The 16,131-nt window shown below is 38.0% G+C and overlaps 1 protein-coding gene across 1 annotated transcript in view; it reads left to right on the forward strand.

Moving 5' to 3' along the window:
- The first annotated feature begins 2,438 nt into the window (after nucleotides 1–2,438).
- CCDC53 (coiled-coil domain containing 53) overlaps nucleotides 2,439–16,131 on the forward strand; it is a 64,576-nt gene continuing 50,883 nt past the window's right edge. Inside the window, exons 1-3 of the mRNA XM_006871093.1 lie at nucleotides 2,439–2,589; nucleotides 3,228–3,326; nucleotides 13,717–13,782. Of these exons, the coding sequence (XP_006871155.1) occupies nucleotides 2,539–2,589; nucleotides 3,228–3,326; nucleotides 13,717–13,782 (216 nt within the window). The 5' untranslated portion in view covers nucleotides 2,439–2,538. The remainder of the gene's footprint in view (nucleotides 2,590–3,227; nucleotides 3,327–13,716; nucleotides 13,783–16,131) is intronic.

Below are 16,131 nucleotides of genomic sequence, written 5' to 3' on the forward strand. Positions count from 1 at the left end.
ATTTGCCTAATGCAATACATCATTTGATTTCTTGACTGCTGTTTCCATAAGTATTGATAGTTGATCCAAGAAGAATGAAGTCCTTGACAACTTCAATCATTTCTCCATTAGATTGAAGGCATTACCTACACTGAAACACCAGGGGAAATAAGGTTGGGAGGAAACATGAACAAGCCATCAAAGACCTGTGGGATAATAGTAAGCAATCTCCATGTATCTTTGAAGAGAAAAGATGTACCCCCCCCCAAAATTTTTTAAGCACTAGTAACTAATAACCTTCCCAATTTAACTTAAAAACCAACCACTTAATATGCAAGAAGCTCAGCAAACTGCAACCAGGAAAATACAAAGAAAATTATACCCAAGAGCGTTGTATTCAAACTGTTGAAAACCAGACGATGTTCTTGTGAAGGATGAATAGGAGTTAGTCAGACACGGTGATCAGAGATGAAGGGAGATTGTTTAAGGCAGAGGAGACAATTTCTTTAAAGGCCCACAGCAAATGTTTCTAGGAATTAAAGAAAGTTGTTGGCATTAAAATAGACAGTTAGAAAGCATAGTGACAATTGAGTTTAAAGAAGTGATCAAGAGTCATAAAGAGGGCTTTGTGAACAGCACCTGAAGCTGGGTACATGGAAAATATAATTATAACATGGAAACCATAATGGGAATATTCTTTATAAAAAGTCACTATGATTACAATGTTTAGAATAGATTGGAGGGACACAAAATGGAGGCAGGAAGAGGCTTTTGTGATAATCTGTTGTTATTGTCCAGGTGCCATCAAGTTGGTACAGACTCATAGTAACCCTATGCACAACAGAACAAAGCACTGCCCAGTCCTGTGCCAACCTCACAATTGTTGCTACACTTGAGTCCATTGTTGCTGCCACTGCGCCAATCCATCTTGTTGGGGGGTATTACTCTTTTTAGCTGGTCCTCCACTTTACCAAACATGATGGATGTCCTTCTCCTGACAATATGGTCCCTCCTGACAATACGTTCCAAGTATGAGAGATGAAATCTGGCCATCCTGGCTTCTAAGGAGCATTCTGACTGTACTTCTGCCAACACAGATTTGTTTGTTCTTTTGGTGGTCCATGGTACTTTTAATATTCCTCTTCAACACTCAAAGCAACCCTGTACAGGGTTCCGAGGAACAGCTGGTAGGTTTGAACTGCTGACCTTTCAGTTCAAACTGATCTTGTGGTTAGGTGCATCATCCTGCAGTGCCACACCAGAACGCTTTCCAGTGCTCGGCACACAGTTGTTGTTATGTGTCATTGAGTCAGTTCCCACTCATAGCAATAATATATCGGGTTTCTGAAGAGCAGCTAGTCGGTTTGAAACACCAACCTTTCAGTTAGCAGTACAATGCTTATTTTACACACATAGGAGAGAATATCTATTGAAAGAATGGATGGAAGGATGACTCTTAAATCTCTGGTAACATAGCTGGGTCATAGTTGAACCTCAAAACTGTGTTCTAAAATTAATAATGAACTTTCAATAAAAAGCAGAGCGGTAATGGTGCTGTAAGATAAACACTGGAGCCAACAGTGAAACAGGCCGTTCAAAGCCCCCAGTCCTCCATGGGAGAAAGATGAGACTATCTGCTCCCAGAAAGGTTTGTAATCTCAAAAACCTTATACAGGCTTACTATGAGTCAGAATTGACTTGATGGCAGTGGTTTTTTGTTTGTTTGAAGAATTTACAGTCTAAGGGGAAAAACCAGGCTCATCTAGACCTTGTCAAGGTGAAATGATAAAAAATACAGTCGCTTAGAACTGTCACACTATCTTAATTACTATTGTAGGTCTAGCACAGTACCTAGAAATAGGTTGTTTCAACAACAGATGTGTATTGAAAGGTTAACAATGAAAAATATTTAATTATATGCAACTAGCTATGGACATGCAGGGCTATACATTTTAAAATATTCCTCACATCTACCTCTCATTTCTAAGTGTGCAAAAGTACAAAGCTCTTTCCAGGTGACTGTTGCTGCGTTTTTTCACAATCCTTCAAAGTGGAAGGCACATCTATAGGTTTGTGCCTCATCTATGGCAGTTGAACCACTTTACTTCACCTTATAAATCCTTTGGGAGCGGGTCTTATCTGCTCCTTTAGAGCATAAACCTCCCAGATGCAGCAGGCTCAATCTGGCTCGATTTTTGTATTCTCCACAATAATAGACTTAACTAGACTTAGCTAACCTCAAAGGAAGCAATTCCTGGTTTATTTAAATTTTGCCACCTTTTAAAGATTTTTACCACCCAAACTAGAGACTCTTTCCACCCCAAGTTCCCCAGTCTGACGTCACAATCCGGATGTAGAACTACCAATCCCAAAATGCTGAGCGCAAGGGCGGTGTCGCGAGGAGTCGCTGAGTGACTAGCGAAGGAGGCGTTTCCTTCCGGAAAGAAGGGTCCCGGAAGCGGGGCTTTGGGGAGGTGTTTGAACTCTATTACCGGGTTGGGCGGGTCCAATCTGGGAGGAGTCTGTGAAAGAGCCCTGAGTGCCCCGCCCGCTGAGGAGATGGATGAGGATGGGCTTCCTCTTATGGGGTCGGGCATAGACCTGACCAAGGTTTGTAAAAGATTGAGTTAAACTTTCGGAGAGCGGGGAGGACTAGGAAGGAACGCCGGGTTCCCAGAGAGACTCCACCTCTCCAGGCCCCACCCTCCCCCTGCCCTGGGGCCTCTCTTCTGCTAACCACTGAGGGAGACCCAACCTTTTAACTGGTAAAGGGGTCCCCTCAAGATCTGATTAAGGGGATCAGATATTGTGACTCCCCCCCCAGCCTTTGCTTCCCGTGTCACGTGTCTCTATGCGCTGGGATGACCAATTGGCAACTTGGGCCAGTTATGATCTCGTAATCGTAACCCTACTACTTTGATTCGACCCACAAGTGTTTTTGTGTATTTGCCTTTCCGTTCTAAAATGTGTAAATCCAGAGTCAGTACTCCAACTTTTTTGCCGCCTCTGTCACTTTCCAACAACCCGCCTCGCCTCAGAGTTTTGTTAAGTGCCATAGAGTCTAGAGTCGGTTGCGATTCTGCGACCCTGGATAGGGTTTTCGATGAGCGGCTGGTGGGTTTGAACTGCCGACCTTGTGGTTGGCAAGCCAGTAATTATCCTACAACACAACATATGCCCGTGTATTCAAACACTTGTGCGATGTACATTCCTTCTATACAAATCCTTTTTGTTTTTACATAATACAGGTGCCAGCAATTCAGCAGAAAAGAACGGTGGCATTTCTAAACCAATTTGTGGTGCACACAGTACAGTTCCTCAACCATTTTTCTACAGTTTGTGAGGAGGTAGGTCCTGTGATGTTGATTTATAGTGTAGCGGATTGACTTTGTTTTTTATTTTTTGAAGATGGCAAATGGAGTCAAGAGGAATCTGTCTTGGTTCAAGTACCATGGCCTCTTGTCACCCAGTTGTGTTAATACACCTTCAGCCCTCTTTGATTAAGTTCAAGTTGTTGTTGTTATGTGCCTTCACCCCCAGAGGCCCTGGGGTGGGGGTGGGGGGAAGGATAGTTCAGGCTGGTGTAGCGTGACTGCACAGTATCAAAGGGATCCCAAGATTTCACAGTTGAAAACAAATTTGACTTTGAAATTTGTTACTTGTTCTCTTACCCTCAAGATTTACCTTTTAAGTACATAATGCTTGAGTTTGTATACAATTATCCAAAAGATGCCTCAGAGGTGCCTAGAAATCTAACTTTGGCATCAAAGATCATTATGGAAAAAAAATTTTTTTTGGAAAATAACTCATAAGTGAGAATTAAGTACCAGTTTAAGGATTAGGTATTTTCGTAAAAAATATGAAAGGAGATGGGGAGGGTAGATTGAAAACAGATTAAAATTGAGTTTAAGAAAGAAGAAATGGATAAATCATGGGGCTTAGATAATTGTGTGAGTTGACTGAATAAACAGTATGGAGTTCATTCTGTCTCATACAAGGTAAGCACTGGACTGCTAACTACAAGGTCAGTCATTCAAAACCACCAGGTGCTCCTTGGAAACCCATAAAGGGTCAGTATGAGTTGGAACTGATAAGACGACACTTAACAACAACCTTAGCAAGTAAAATGTTGTTGGATGTGTTATTATTAAGATCTTCCTGGCAATAGAAAAACAGTTTTCAGTAGATTTCCACTATTGTTTTTGTCTAATCACAATCTCTTTGCCGCCTCATTAAATCAAAGAAAGTAAGATATATGGTAAATGATAAAGAGGATCTGTTCAATGTGTTTTATCCGATAGCAGACCCAGAAACGAGGTGTTTGCTTCCATGAACTTTATCTAGTACTATGCCTCTCTAAATGGGTAATAGAATTGACTGAATGAAAAACAGTAAGCTAAGGATTTAGCCCTTCATTCAGTCTTTGCACTTTACATGAGAGTAGGATGAAATTTCTGGAGAGGGAATATCCCAGGATTGTTACAGGGAGGAATAGATAACTCCATCCCTATGGGCTTCATCGCCAGATTGAAAAAGGAAGACAAGACAAGAAGCAAACACTCCTAAGAAAGCAGCTTGATCAAGCCAGTCTGAGGCAGGGCCCTTTTGTAGCGCTTAACAGTTTTCAAAGCTTTATGAGTGATTTCTGTTTGATAAACTAACAGGAAAGATAACAGTTATTGTTGTCATTAAGTGCTGTAGAGTCAGTTATGACTCATAGTGACCCTGTATAGCATTTCTGAGGAGTGACTGGTGAGTTTGAACCACCAACCATTCAGTCCAGTGCTTATCCTACAGCGCCACACCAGTAATTATCTCTTATATACTGATTGCTTTTAAGTCGGTGCTTCCTAAGATTCCCTTATCAGTTTCCTCTGTCAGCTTCTCCCCCAATTGTTTTGGCTGTATCACTATTTCTTAGTTGTTGCTTGAACTCTAGGAAAAGGTTTGTTGACCAAAAACTCATTAACTTAAAGATAGTTGTTTGTCTTTTTTTTCCTTGAAGAGTGATAACCTAAAGAGATTACAAGTTGTATTTTACAATTCAAATTTAGATAATGATGTCCGTTATAGACTAATCAGTAGGATGACAGCTGATATTTATTTCGTCATTACTCGGTACCAATGGGTCTTTCTTGACTATCAGCTGTGGGTAGACTTTTTACTAATGACTACATGATAATCAAGGAGCTCTGGTAGCGTAATGGTTACGAATCGGGCTATGAACCACAAGGTCAGCAGTTCGAAACTACCAGCTGTTCCACAGGAGAAAGATGAGGCGTTCTGCTCCTGTAAAGATTTACAGCCTCGGAAACCCTGTACAGGGTCACTATGAGTCGGAACCGACTCCACGGCACATACCAACAACAACAACGTGATAATCATCATAGCCCAGCCGTTTGAGAGAGGTTCAGTTACCCCAAGCTTATCGACTAGAAACTGAGATGTTGTTGTTGTTGTTGTTAAGTACTATGGAATCGATGCCAACTCATAGTGACCCTGCACAGGGTTTCCGAGGCTGTAAATCTCTATGGGAGCAGAAAGCCTCATCTTTCTCCTGTGGAATGGCTGGTACTTTTGAACTATTGACCTTGAGGTTAGCAGCCCGATTCGTAACCACTACGCTAGCAGAGCTCCTTAGAAACTGAGATGTAGAGAGGTTTAAATCATTGCTTATTCATTCATTCATTACTGTTTTTGTTGTTAAGTGCTGTTGAGTCGCTTCTGACTCATAGCAACCGGATTTAGCGTTTCTGAGAAGAGGCTGGTAGATTTGAACCACCGACCTTATGGTTAGCAATCCAGTGCTTATTCTATAGTGTGACACTACGACTCCCTTATAAACTGTTGTGTAATTTGCCCACAGTTACATGGCTAGATCTTGGCTGAAAGTAGAGAATACCAGAAAGATGTTTGCCTGTGCTTTATTGACTGTACAAAGGCATTTGATTGTGTGGATCATGACAAGCTATGGACAACATTGTGAAGTATGAGTATTCCAGAACAGTTAATTGTGCTCATGAGGAATAGGTACATGGACCAAGAGGCAGTTGTTCGAACAGGACATGGGAACACTGAATGGTTTAAAATTAAGAAAGGTGTGCGACAGAGTTGTATTCTTTCACCATACTTATGCAACCTGTATGCTGAGCAAATACTACGAGAAGCTGGGTTATATGAAGAAAAACATTGCATTGGGATTGCAAGGAAGACTCATTAACAACCTGCGATATGCAGATGATACAACCTTGCTTACTAAAAGTGAAGAGGACTTAAAATACTTACTGATGAAGATCAAAGACCACAGCCTTCAGTATGGATTGCATATCAATGTAAAGAAAACAAAAATCCTCACCACTGGACCAATCAACTACATTCTTATCAATGGAGAAAAGATTGAAGTTGTCAAGGACTTCATTCATCAAGAATCAAATATCAACACTTATGGAAGCAGCAGTCAAAAATTCAAACGACGTATTGGATTAGGCACATCTGCTGCACAAATCCTTTTTAAAGTGTTGAAGAACAAGATGTCAGCTTGAGGACTAAGGTGCGCCTGACCCAGGCCATGGTATTTTCAGTAACCTCATATGCATGCGAAATCTGGACAGTGAATAAGGAAGATCATAGAAGAATTGATGCTTTTGAGATATGGTGTTGGAGGAGAATACTAAAAGTGCCACAGGCTGCCAAAAGAACCAACAGATCTGTGTTGGAAGAAGTACAGCCAGAGTGCTCCTTGGAGGCCAGGAAGGCCAAACTTCAATTCTTATACTTCGGACACATTGTCAGGATGTACCAGTCGCTGGAGAAGGATATCATGTTTTGTAAGGTGGAGGGTCAGAGAAAAAGAGGAAGACCCCCAGCTGGATGGATTGGCAAAATGGCAGCATCGACGGGCTCAAATGTGACAACACTTGTGAGGTTGGCCCAGGACTGGGCAGTGTTTCTTTCTGTTATGTATAGGGTCGCTATAAGTTGGTGCCAACTCAATGGCACCTAACAACAAAACAACATGACTGGAGAGTAACAGAGCTAAGATTTCATCTCTATTAACTTGAAAAGCCAAAAATATCTGATAAGGAACTTGTTTTCATCATTTTTAAGTGAGAGAATTGCTTTTCTTTTAGTTAAAACCTTAAACAAGAACCAAAGAGACTATGTTTCTGTCTTCAAAAAATGAACTTTAATTATTAGTTTTTAAACATAGGATGAGAATGGGTTGGGGAGTTAAAAGAACAGCCCCCCTCTCCAAACTGTGGTGGTGCTTTTATGCCGTGCAGTCAGTTCTGACTCACAGCGACCCTATACAGGGTTTCCAAGGCCTCATCTTTCTCCCTCAGAACAGTTGGTAGTTTCATACTGCTGACCTTGCGATTTGCAGCCGGATTCTTAAGCACCACGCTACCAGAGCTCCTTGGTAGCTTTCTAAACTGTACCAAACCCAAACTGTAACAGCTAAACTCTAACTGGAATTGAACTTGAAACAAATCACTAGAGCTCTTTCTTCATTACTACTACTGTGTTTAAAAGGGAAATTCATACAAAAGAAGTCTGTGTAGAATTCAACTTTTTTCACTTTCTGCATGCTGTGCTACTTTTTGACTCTTCTAATGACAGTCATCAGACTGGCAGAAAGGCTAGAAGACAGAAGAGAAAGTAGTTGACTCAGATTCAAGTTACAGAACGGCTTAGGATCATCTCTTCTTCTTTCACAGAAACTGTATTAACATTTGTGTCCTGACCCTAGTTAGTAAAATCTTATGGTGGCCCATTGGCACTGCAAATTTTTTAAAATAGAGTGTTAGTCCAAGCTCTATGACTAATGTAGGGAACACTGAATATACACTTAACCTTAGAGTGAATTGTAAAGTCAAAGGTACTCTTTAAACAGAACACAGTCTCATGTGCTACTATAACTTACACTTAGAATGTACCTAGAATTCTCGACTTTTAATTATTTTTTTAAATATTTAAAAATGTACCGTCTGTACAACTCTTCAAATACAGGGAAGAGTGCTGAGAATTATCAAATGAATTTAAAATATTTATGACACTTATCTTCATCCAATATTTAAGCCAACAACCATCAGACTTGACCTTCAACTAGATAATCTATTGCTTAAAACTCTTGTTTGCTGCCACATGTTTTACAGCTGCTGGGCTTAAGTGTCATATGAACCTTAATAAAAAGCATTGTTTGCTTTACTTTCTGACATCTAGGACATATACGAGGGGTCTCCAAAAAGTTCATGGACATAGTTTATTATCTTTTCATTCCATTTTTCCATGTACATTTAAAGTCTCCCTCATACGATCTAGTGGTATAAAGCAGAGATCCATTATTTTAAAACAATGTTTCTCTTTTAAAGTTGTAAATATGCAAACTGGTTATCGTATAACCCTGAAAATCCACTCTAGTTTTCTTTCTTTGTTCAGCTAGACGCTCCATATTTCGTCTTTTTGTTTTAATTTTCACTTTAATACAATGTTCTCCCTCTGAAATAGGGTAGTAATAAATCAAGAAGTTCTTAGTTTATCTGAAAATTTACAGATACCTTAGAATTTTGCCTGTTATCCCAAACCAAGATATTTCAGACTTATTTTAAATTCTTCTAGAAATAAAAAGATGGTGATGGGAAAAACTATTACTTTTCGATTCCCTGTTCACTAAAAGTCTCAGAGATGGGGCATAGTTACTGTTGTTGATCAAGTTACTTATACCACATCTATAGTCATTCACACTGTACAACCGTGGTTCTCAACCAGGGGGCATTTGGCAAGTCCTGGTATGCTGCTATTAGGGTTATGCACTAGACTGCTAACCCTAAGGTCGTCAGTTCAAACCTATTACCTGCTTCTCAGAAACCATATACAAATGTGCTATGAATCGTAACCAACTCTACAGTGCTCTTAACAACACAGACTTTGTTGATTGTCACAACTGGAGGGTGCTACTGGCATTTAGTAAGTAGATGCCAAACATACTGCTAAATATCCTACAGTGCACAAACAGCTCCGGACAGCAAATTACAAAATGTCAATGGAGCCACAGTTGAGAAACTACGTTAGAGGGGTCTCGAAGTTACAGAGGCAGAAACATTGTAGAAATGAACATTCTAACCACTGTTATTGAGTTGATTCCAACTCATAGTGATCCCATAGCACAGACTAGAATTACTCCTGAGAGTCAACCGGTATGGAAGCAGACATCCTCATCTTTCTTCCATGGAGCGGCAAGTGGGTTAGAACTGCCGACTTTGCAGTTAATAGTCCCATGCTGATCCCACCTTTTGCTGTCACGTTGATTCTGGCTCATAGTGACCCTATAGGACAGAATAGAACTACCCTATAGGGTTTCTAAGGCTAAAACTATGGGAGCAGACAGCTTCATATTTCTCCCACAGAGTGACTGGTGGGTTTGAACTGCTGGCCTTTAATGCTTAATCCATTATACCACCAGAGCACCTTCTTTCTTTAAAGACCAAAGATTCTTAATTGTCCTGTGAATTCTTTTACAGTCTGTTATTACATGTCATGGAGTTGTTTATGACTCTTAGCAACCCTGTAAATCTTCACTGGAGCAGAAAACCTCATCTTTAACCTTCCCAGCAACTGTTGTGCTTGAACCGCAGACTTGTGGTTAACAGTCTAGGGCTGAATCCTACACCACCACCAGCGCTCTTGGCAATGTGATGCTGGTGGTGGTTGTGTGCCATTGAATCAGTTCTGGCTCATAGCAGCCCTATATAGGACTTCTGAGGCTGTAAATCTTTATGGGAACAGAAATTTTCATCTTTCTCCCATGGAGTGACTGGTAGATTTGAACTACTGATCAGGCAGTTAGCAACCCAGCTTGTAATCCACTTCATTATCAGGGCTCCTGTAGCATTGTGTTGTTGTTGTTAAGTGCCGTGGAGTTGGTTCCGACTCATAGCAACCCTGTATAGGGTTTCTGAGGAGCGGCTGGTGAGTTTGAACTGCCAACCTTGTGTTTCAAAACCACCTTCGGTCCAGTGCATTATCCTGCAGCGCCACACAAGGACACCAGTGTAGTGAAACCAAATTAATGTTTTCAAATGCATAAAATAACATAAATACGATTAAAAAAGAATCAATCAAATATCATTATCAAAAGGCTTTTAAAAACTTAAAATTATGATAAATAGTCCTAAAGCCTGCTGACTGCAAAGTCTGCGGTTCAAACACATCAGCTCCTTCATGGGAGAAAGAGGAGGCTGTGTGTTCCTGTAAAGAGTCCCAGTTTGGAACCCTCAGCAATTATACTTTACCTTTACTGGGTGGCTGTGAGTCAGAATAGACTCCGTGGCAGTGGATTTGAGTTTTTGTTTTCTGAATAAGTCCCTTATTAATACATTAAACGTATATTCAAGTGACATGACTAGTAACAGATGTCATTTTAAATTATGATAAACATAAGTATTGTGAAAATCTACAGTAATTACAATGTGATTTTTCATTTTTTTGTGATTTCTGTTGGTGGCAAAGCTATAGTTCCGAATACTGCTGTAATCCTCTTAGATTAAAGTTGAAGAAAAGGCTAAATTTAAATTCAAAATTAAAATTGGTAAAAACTGATATGTAATTTTTTCCCACCCAAGTTTCATGGACCCCAGGTTCAGAATCACTATGTAAATGATTTTCTCAAAATCGTTATCAACAAAAGACATTCCTCTTGTCTTGGGAAGATCTATGTTGTAATAGATTATGTTGTTATTTTTTTACCCCTGAAGGTATCCATGTATTTTAGAGCTGGTGTAATGTTTGCTAATATTACTTACCACTTTTGAAAATCACTACTTGGCATACTTACCATCCCTGCAAATGTTTTGTAAATTAACAACTAGATTGTTTTGAAAATTCTTGAAACTTAATGGACGTATTGTAAAACTCAGTTTGTTGTTGAAATCTTCCTTGCATCAATCTGGTTGTAAAATAGTAGTAGTAGTAGTAAGTAAAAAACTACTACTTGAAATATGAATCCTTATAATCATTTTAAATTAAAAAAAATTTTTTTAAACTATCAACATCATTCAAATAAACTTTTAAAAATTAAAATAGATTGGTGTTTAGAATTAATCTGTATTTTTCATGTTTCACATAGTTAAATCATTGACACGATCATTCTGATTGTGGTAGATAGAAGGTAAGGTGAGTACGAAAGCAAAAGATTGTTGTACCAGACTAATTTGTATCCAGAAAAAGTTGAGAATCACTAATCTACAAAGTGGAACTTCTTTTTTACTAAGCCACTTTAAATTTTCTTAGTTTTCCAAATAAACATTTTCATCATTACTTCCTCGTTTACTGTGCATCTATCCCATCCTGTGTGAATCATTGAGTGTACATTAGAATTATCACATTGTTGTGTGCCATTGAGTCGGTTCCAATTTATGTGAGCCTGTTAGGGTTTCAGAGAAGTGACTGGTGGGTTTGAACCACTGATCTTGTGCATAGCAGTCCAGTGCTTGTCTTACAGTGCGACATCCTGGGACTCCTAGTTTTATTATATAACCGTGAAACTTTTCAAATACCACTTTTAAATAACTGCAGGCAAGTAGTATGTATGTCAGAAGATTTACCATGATCAGAAAATTTTGATTCAGTATTTGGTACAGAAGCATTTTAGTCTTAATGAGAGTCAAAGTAATCTTTATTAGCTTTGAATAACAAAACTTCTGTCTAGGCAGTACCCCAGATTTTTCCTTCATATTTCAACAATATAAAACTGTTACAAAAATATTACCTGATGAAGATAGTAGTACCTGGTGGTTCTGGAGTTGGAGTGTGTGAGTTCAGATTATTTCATTTATAAGATGATGTAATTCTCTCATTTTAAAAATTGACATATCCTAATGGACTTACTGGCATGTAACAACAGTAACTCTTTACAGGTTTGGAGCCCTGATAGCTTAGTGGGTTATGAAGTGGGTTGCTAACCATAAGGTCAGCAGTTTAAATCTACCAGGTAATCTGTGGGAGGAAGAGGAGGCTTTCTGCTCCTGTAAAAATTGACAGCCTCAGAAACCCTACACAGATTGCTTTGAGTGGTAACCAACTTGACACAATGCCACCCCCCCCCCCCCCGCCACTTTATCAATTTGGTGTGAGAAGTTAAATGATACGTAACATGTAAGATAAATGCTAACATGTTTCAGTGATGATAATTGCTGAAAAGTATATATTTACATGGACATGTTAAGACAAAAATTAGTTTTTTTGAATACATTTTTTCTTTTTCTGTGTGTTCTTTTATATTAAACTAATGTATGTATTTTTTAAAAAGTTATAAATTGTTACTCATAAACTAATTTATTATAGATTTCTTCAGTTACTAAGTTTTTCTAATTAATAGAAGACTGATTAAGTTTGCTGAAATATAATTTGCATGATTTTCAATAATACTCTTATAATTTAAAGAAGGGATTAATCTTTCTGTGTTTTATAAACCAGTTTTTATGTTTACATACATAAACCTTATGCGAAATCCTGGATGTTGAGGTTAAACTTAGTTTGATTGTTCACACTGAGTGCCATTAAAACTAGATTTTAATGTTTTATTCCTTAATTACGTCTTTGTAGATATCACCATGTTCATCTTGAAAATAAGTGTTCTGTGAAGAATCATTAACTACTCTGGAATTTTTCAGTATTTTCCTTCTAAATGTTGGTCACATAACCATTTCTCAGTGTTAAAGTTCTGTTTATGAGTTAGTCAGGATCTTGATAATATCCCAGAGAGCGGTCAGAATGTTGCACATCTGCCAGCTCTTAAACTGGCCAACTTCTTCTTGGATGGTGGGACTGAATATAGTGATACTTAGGATTAGGAGTTTTATATAAGTGTTCTTAGGGGTATTTTATAATTTTATTTTTATTTGTGTGTGTGTCTATCTGTATCTAGCTCTAAATAATTATAAATTATTTACTTGTACAGTGTAACTAGAGCATAGTAAGCTCTTTGTTCGGGTGTCTCGGATTTTGATAGTCGATTGCTTCCTCTTGATTTTCAGTACTTTTTCATTTTTTGAACTGCTTATCTCCCAATTGTATCTCTTTTACTTTCCAAATCTGAAAGTTTAAAGTTGGGACCAGTTGTATATGCTTATGTATTGAATTAATTTATAAAGGCAGATCCTGCCCCAGGCTATCTTTGACTCACTTGTTTTTCTGTGAAGAACTCCTTCATTCATCAACAAATACATATTAAGCTCCTGTTAAATGTTAGATACTGTTCTAGGCACTGGGGTACAGCAATAAACAAAAGACTGTCCATGTAGAGTTTATATTCTACATATAAATCATAGTGATTGTTTACTGCTCTGAAAATGACTTTGAAAGTCTGAAAGTTTAACTTTTTCTTAACTCAGAATACAATTTAACAAAATAACCTGAAACATGCTAATGAAAATAATAAAACATTTGAGTTTTCATTCCTACTTAAGTATAATAGAGTGTTGTTGTTAAGTGCTATCAAGTCACTTCCAACTAGTAGTGAGCCTTCATAGGCTTTCCAAACAGTGGCTGGTGGGTTTGAACCACTGACTTTGCAGTTAGCATTCCAGTGCTTATTTTACAGCGCCACAACAGAACTGAAAAATGACAGATACGTGTAAACCACAGTTTTCATTATTTTCAAATCTTTCCTTTATTATTATTATTGACAATGTATTAATCAAAGACTTATTAATTATGTATCTACTCTTTCATTTTCAGAAGCTGTCAGACCTTTCTCTTCGTATTCAACAAATTGAAACAACTCTCAATATTTTAGATGCAAAGGTTTGTATTCTTGAGAAATTTGTAGTATGAACTGTATTGTACATATATTAACTTTCTTAGTCCTACTTAACTTTAATTGCATTTGAGAGTAAATTCAGTGTATCTTCTGCATCCAGGAGATGGTACAGTATTGTTTTGTTTTGTTTTTTCAATTCTCTGTTATTACAAAGGAAATGGTATTCATTACATTAATTGAGCCTTTTCAAATGTAGACATATAATGTTTACTCCAGTATTAGTCACGGTAGCCAAAAGGTGGAAACATCCTAAATGCCCATCAATACAGAAATGGATAAACAAAGTGTGGTACATAGACACACAGAGTACTACTCAGCCATAAAGAGAAATGAAATCCAGATACATGCTACAACATAGATGAACCTTGGAAACATTATGCTAAGTGAAATAAGTCACAAAAGACAAATATTGTATGATCCCATTTATATGAAATACCTGGAATAGGCAAATACAGACATGCTTATTAGTAACTACAGAGGATAGAAGGGAGGGGGGAAGAAGGAGGTGTTGCTTATAGGGCATGGAGCGTCTCTTAAGGGTGGTGTAAACATTTGGAGCCAGATAGTGATGATGATTGAACACCGTGGTGAAAATAATCGATGCCATTGAATTGTATGTGTAAAAAATATTGAAGTGGTCATTTTTTTGTTCTGTATATATACTCCCCACAATAGTAAATATTTTTTCTTAATATGTACATAGATTAAGATTTCTTTCAGTATACTAGTTAAAAGTGTAATATGAGTAATATTTTAACAATTTTTAAATATTTTAATAATTTCTTATTTGATAAAAAGTTCAAAATATTTAAGTAGTTGTCATTTGATAATACAATAAAAATTATGTAAAATTTAGACATCTTCAGATAAAATCATAGAGACCATGTTGGCTAGTTTTCTTTTTCAGTTTAATCCTAATGAAGAGTACAGATTTTCATTGTTAGGAGCTTGGAAAATATTTAGGCAAGAGATAAGGGTGTTTTGATTAGAAAACTAAAAGTTATTTTTTATAAATAACAGTGACATACTTAGAATTAACTGGTATGTGTGTTGTTTCCTATTTTTAATGTACTGGACACACTAGTACATTTTTGTGGCTTTGCCCTTTTATTAAAAAAAAAAGTATCTTAAAAAATGTTTATTAACCATGAGGAATAGTGGATTACAAGCTGGGCTGCTAACCGCAGGGCCAGTAGTTTGAATCTGCCGGTCGCTCGATGGGAGAAAACTGAAGTTTCTGCTTCTGTAAAGATTTGCAGCCTCAAAAACCCTATCCAGGGTCGCTGTGAGTCAGAACCAACTTGGTGGTACAAGTCATCACCACAGTGAGGAATAGACATAGCATTATCTTTAGAATAAGGATCAGGTATCGAGTTTATACATCTCCTTGTGGATTTGAGCAACTGTATTTCTCTCAGAGCATTTCTCTAGCTGAGAAACTTGGGATATGTAGTCTTGAACATTTTCAAGCTGTTCTTTGTACTAAGTATACCAACTTGAAACTATTTGGGCCATAGCCATGTGTTGAGTACTGCCAGTCAACTGTTCTCAATGAATATTGCTACTTGAGAACTTAAAACCATTGGTTCATTTCATTATCCTTAATTATGAGTATAGATCTTGTTTTAATGTTTGAGGAATTCTTACCAAGTTAGAGCCAAGGTCACATGTGAAGTTACCACAGAGACAATTAACCCTAGTCATTCAGTGTCCACAAAGTTAATCCCCAAATATTACTTGAAAAATGTATATTTTGTATAACAGATAAGTCAGAAAAACTGGTTTGCATGGATCTGGAAAATTCAACCTGAAATTTCTTCTTACTGACAGCATGCCCATCGTTTGTGTGTGAAAAAACAACATATTTTAGTAAAATTCAGTGACAAATGTTTTTAAAAAGTAAAAAGAATAGACAGTGCCATATATCAATATGTAAAGACACGATTTATGTCATTTATCAGAGAATTCAGGGTTACGATGTGTGCTAGAAAGCACTTTTTTTTAATGTTTTGTTGTGAATTATGTGATAGTTTACATGGGAGAACATTAGCTTTACATTCATCCTATCATGTATTGCTTCATTGCCATGGTTACAGTCCCCTCCATGCACCATCAACCAACCATAAGGTATACACCTCAAGCCTGCCCCCCGGTCATCAGCACACAGCCCCTCTCCCTCTCTGTGTCTAAAGTCCCCAACTGCTCCATCTCTCCACGTCATCGTCTCTGCCTCTATCTCTGGCGTCACTGCTTCTCTGGGTAGGGTCACGCTCTCCGCTCTTCTCCCTTGATGGTCCCAGGGACCTCCGCTCCTAGACTGCTAAGTCAGTCAC

Source organism: Chrysochloris asiatica, unplaced genomic scaffold, assembly GCF_000296735.1.
Source record: "Chrysochloris asiatica unplaced genomic scaffold, ChrAsi1.0 scaffold00160, whole genome shotgun sequence".
Classification (NCBI taxonomy): Eukaryota; Metazoa; Chordata; class Mammalia; order Afrosoricida; family Chrysochloridae; genus Chrysochloris; species Chrysochloris asiatica.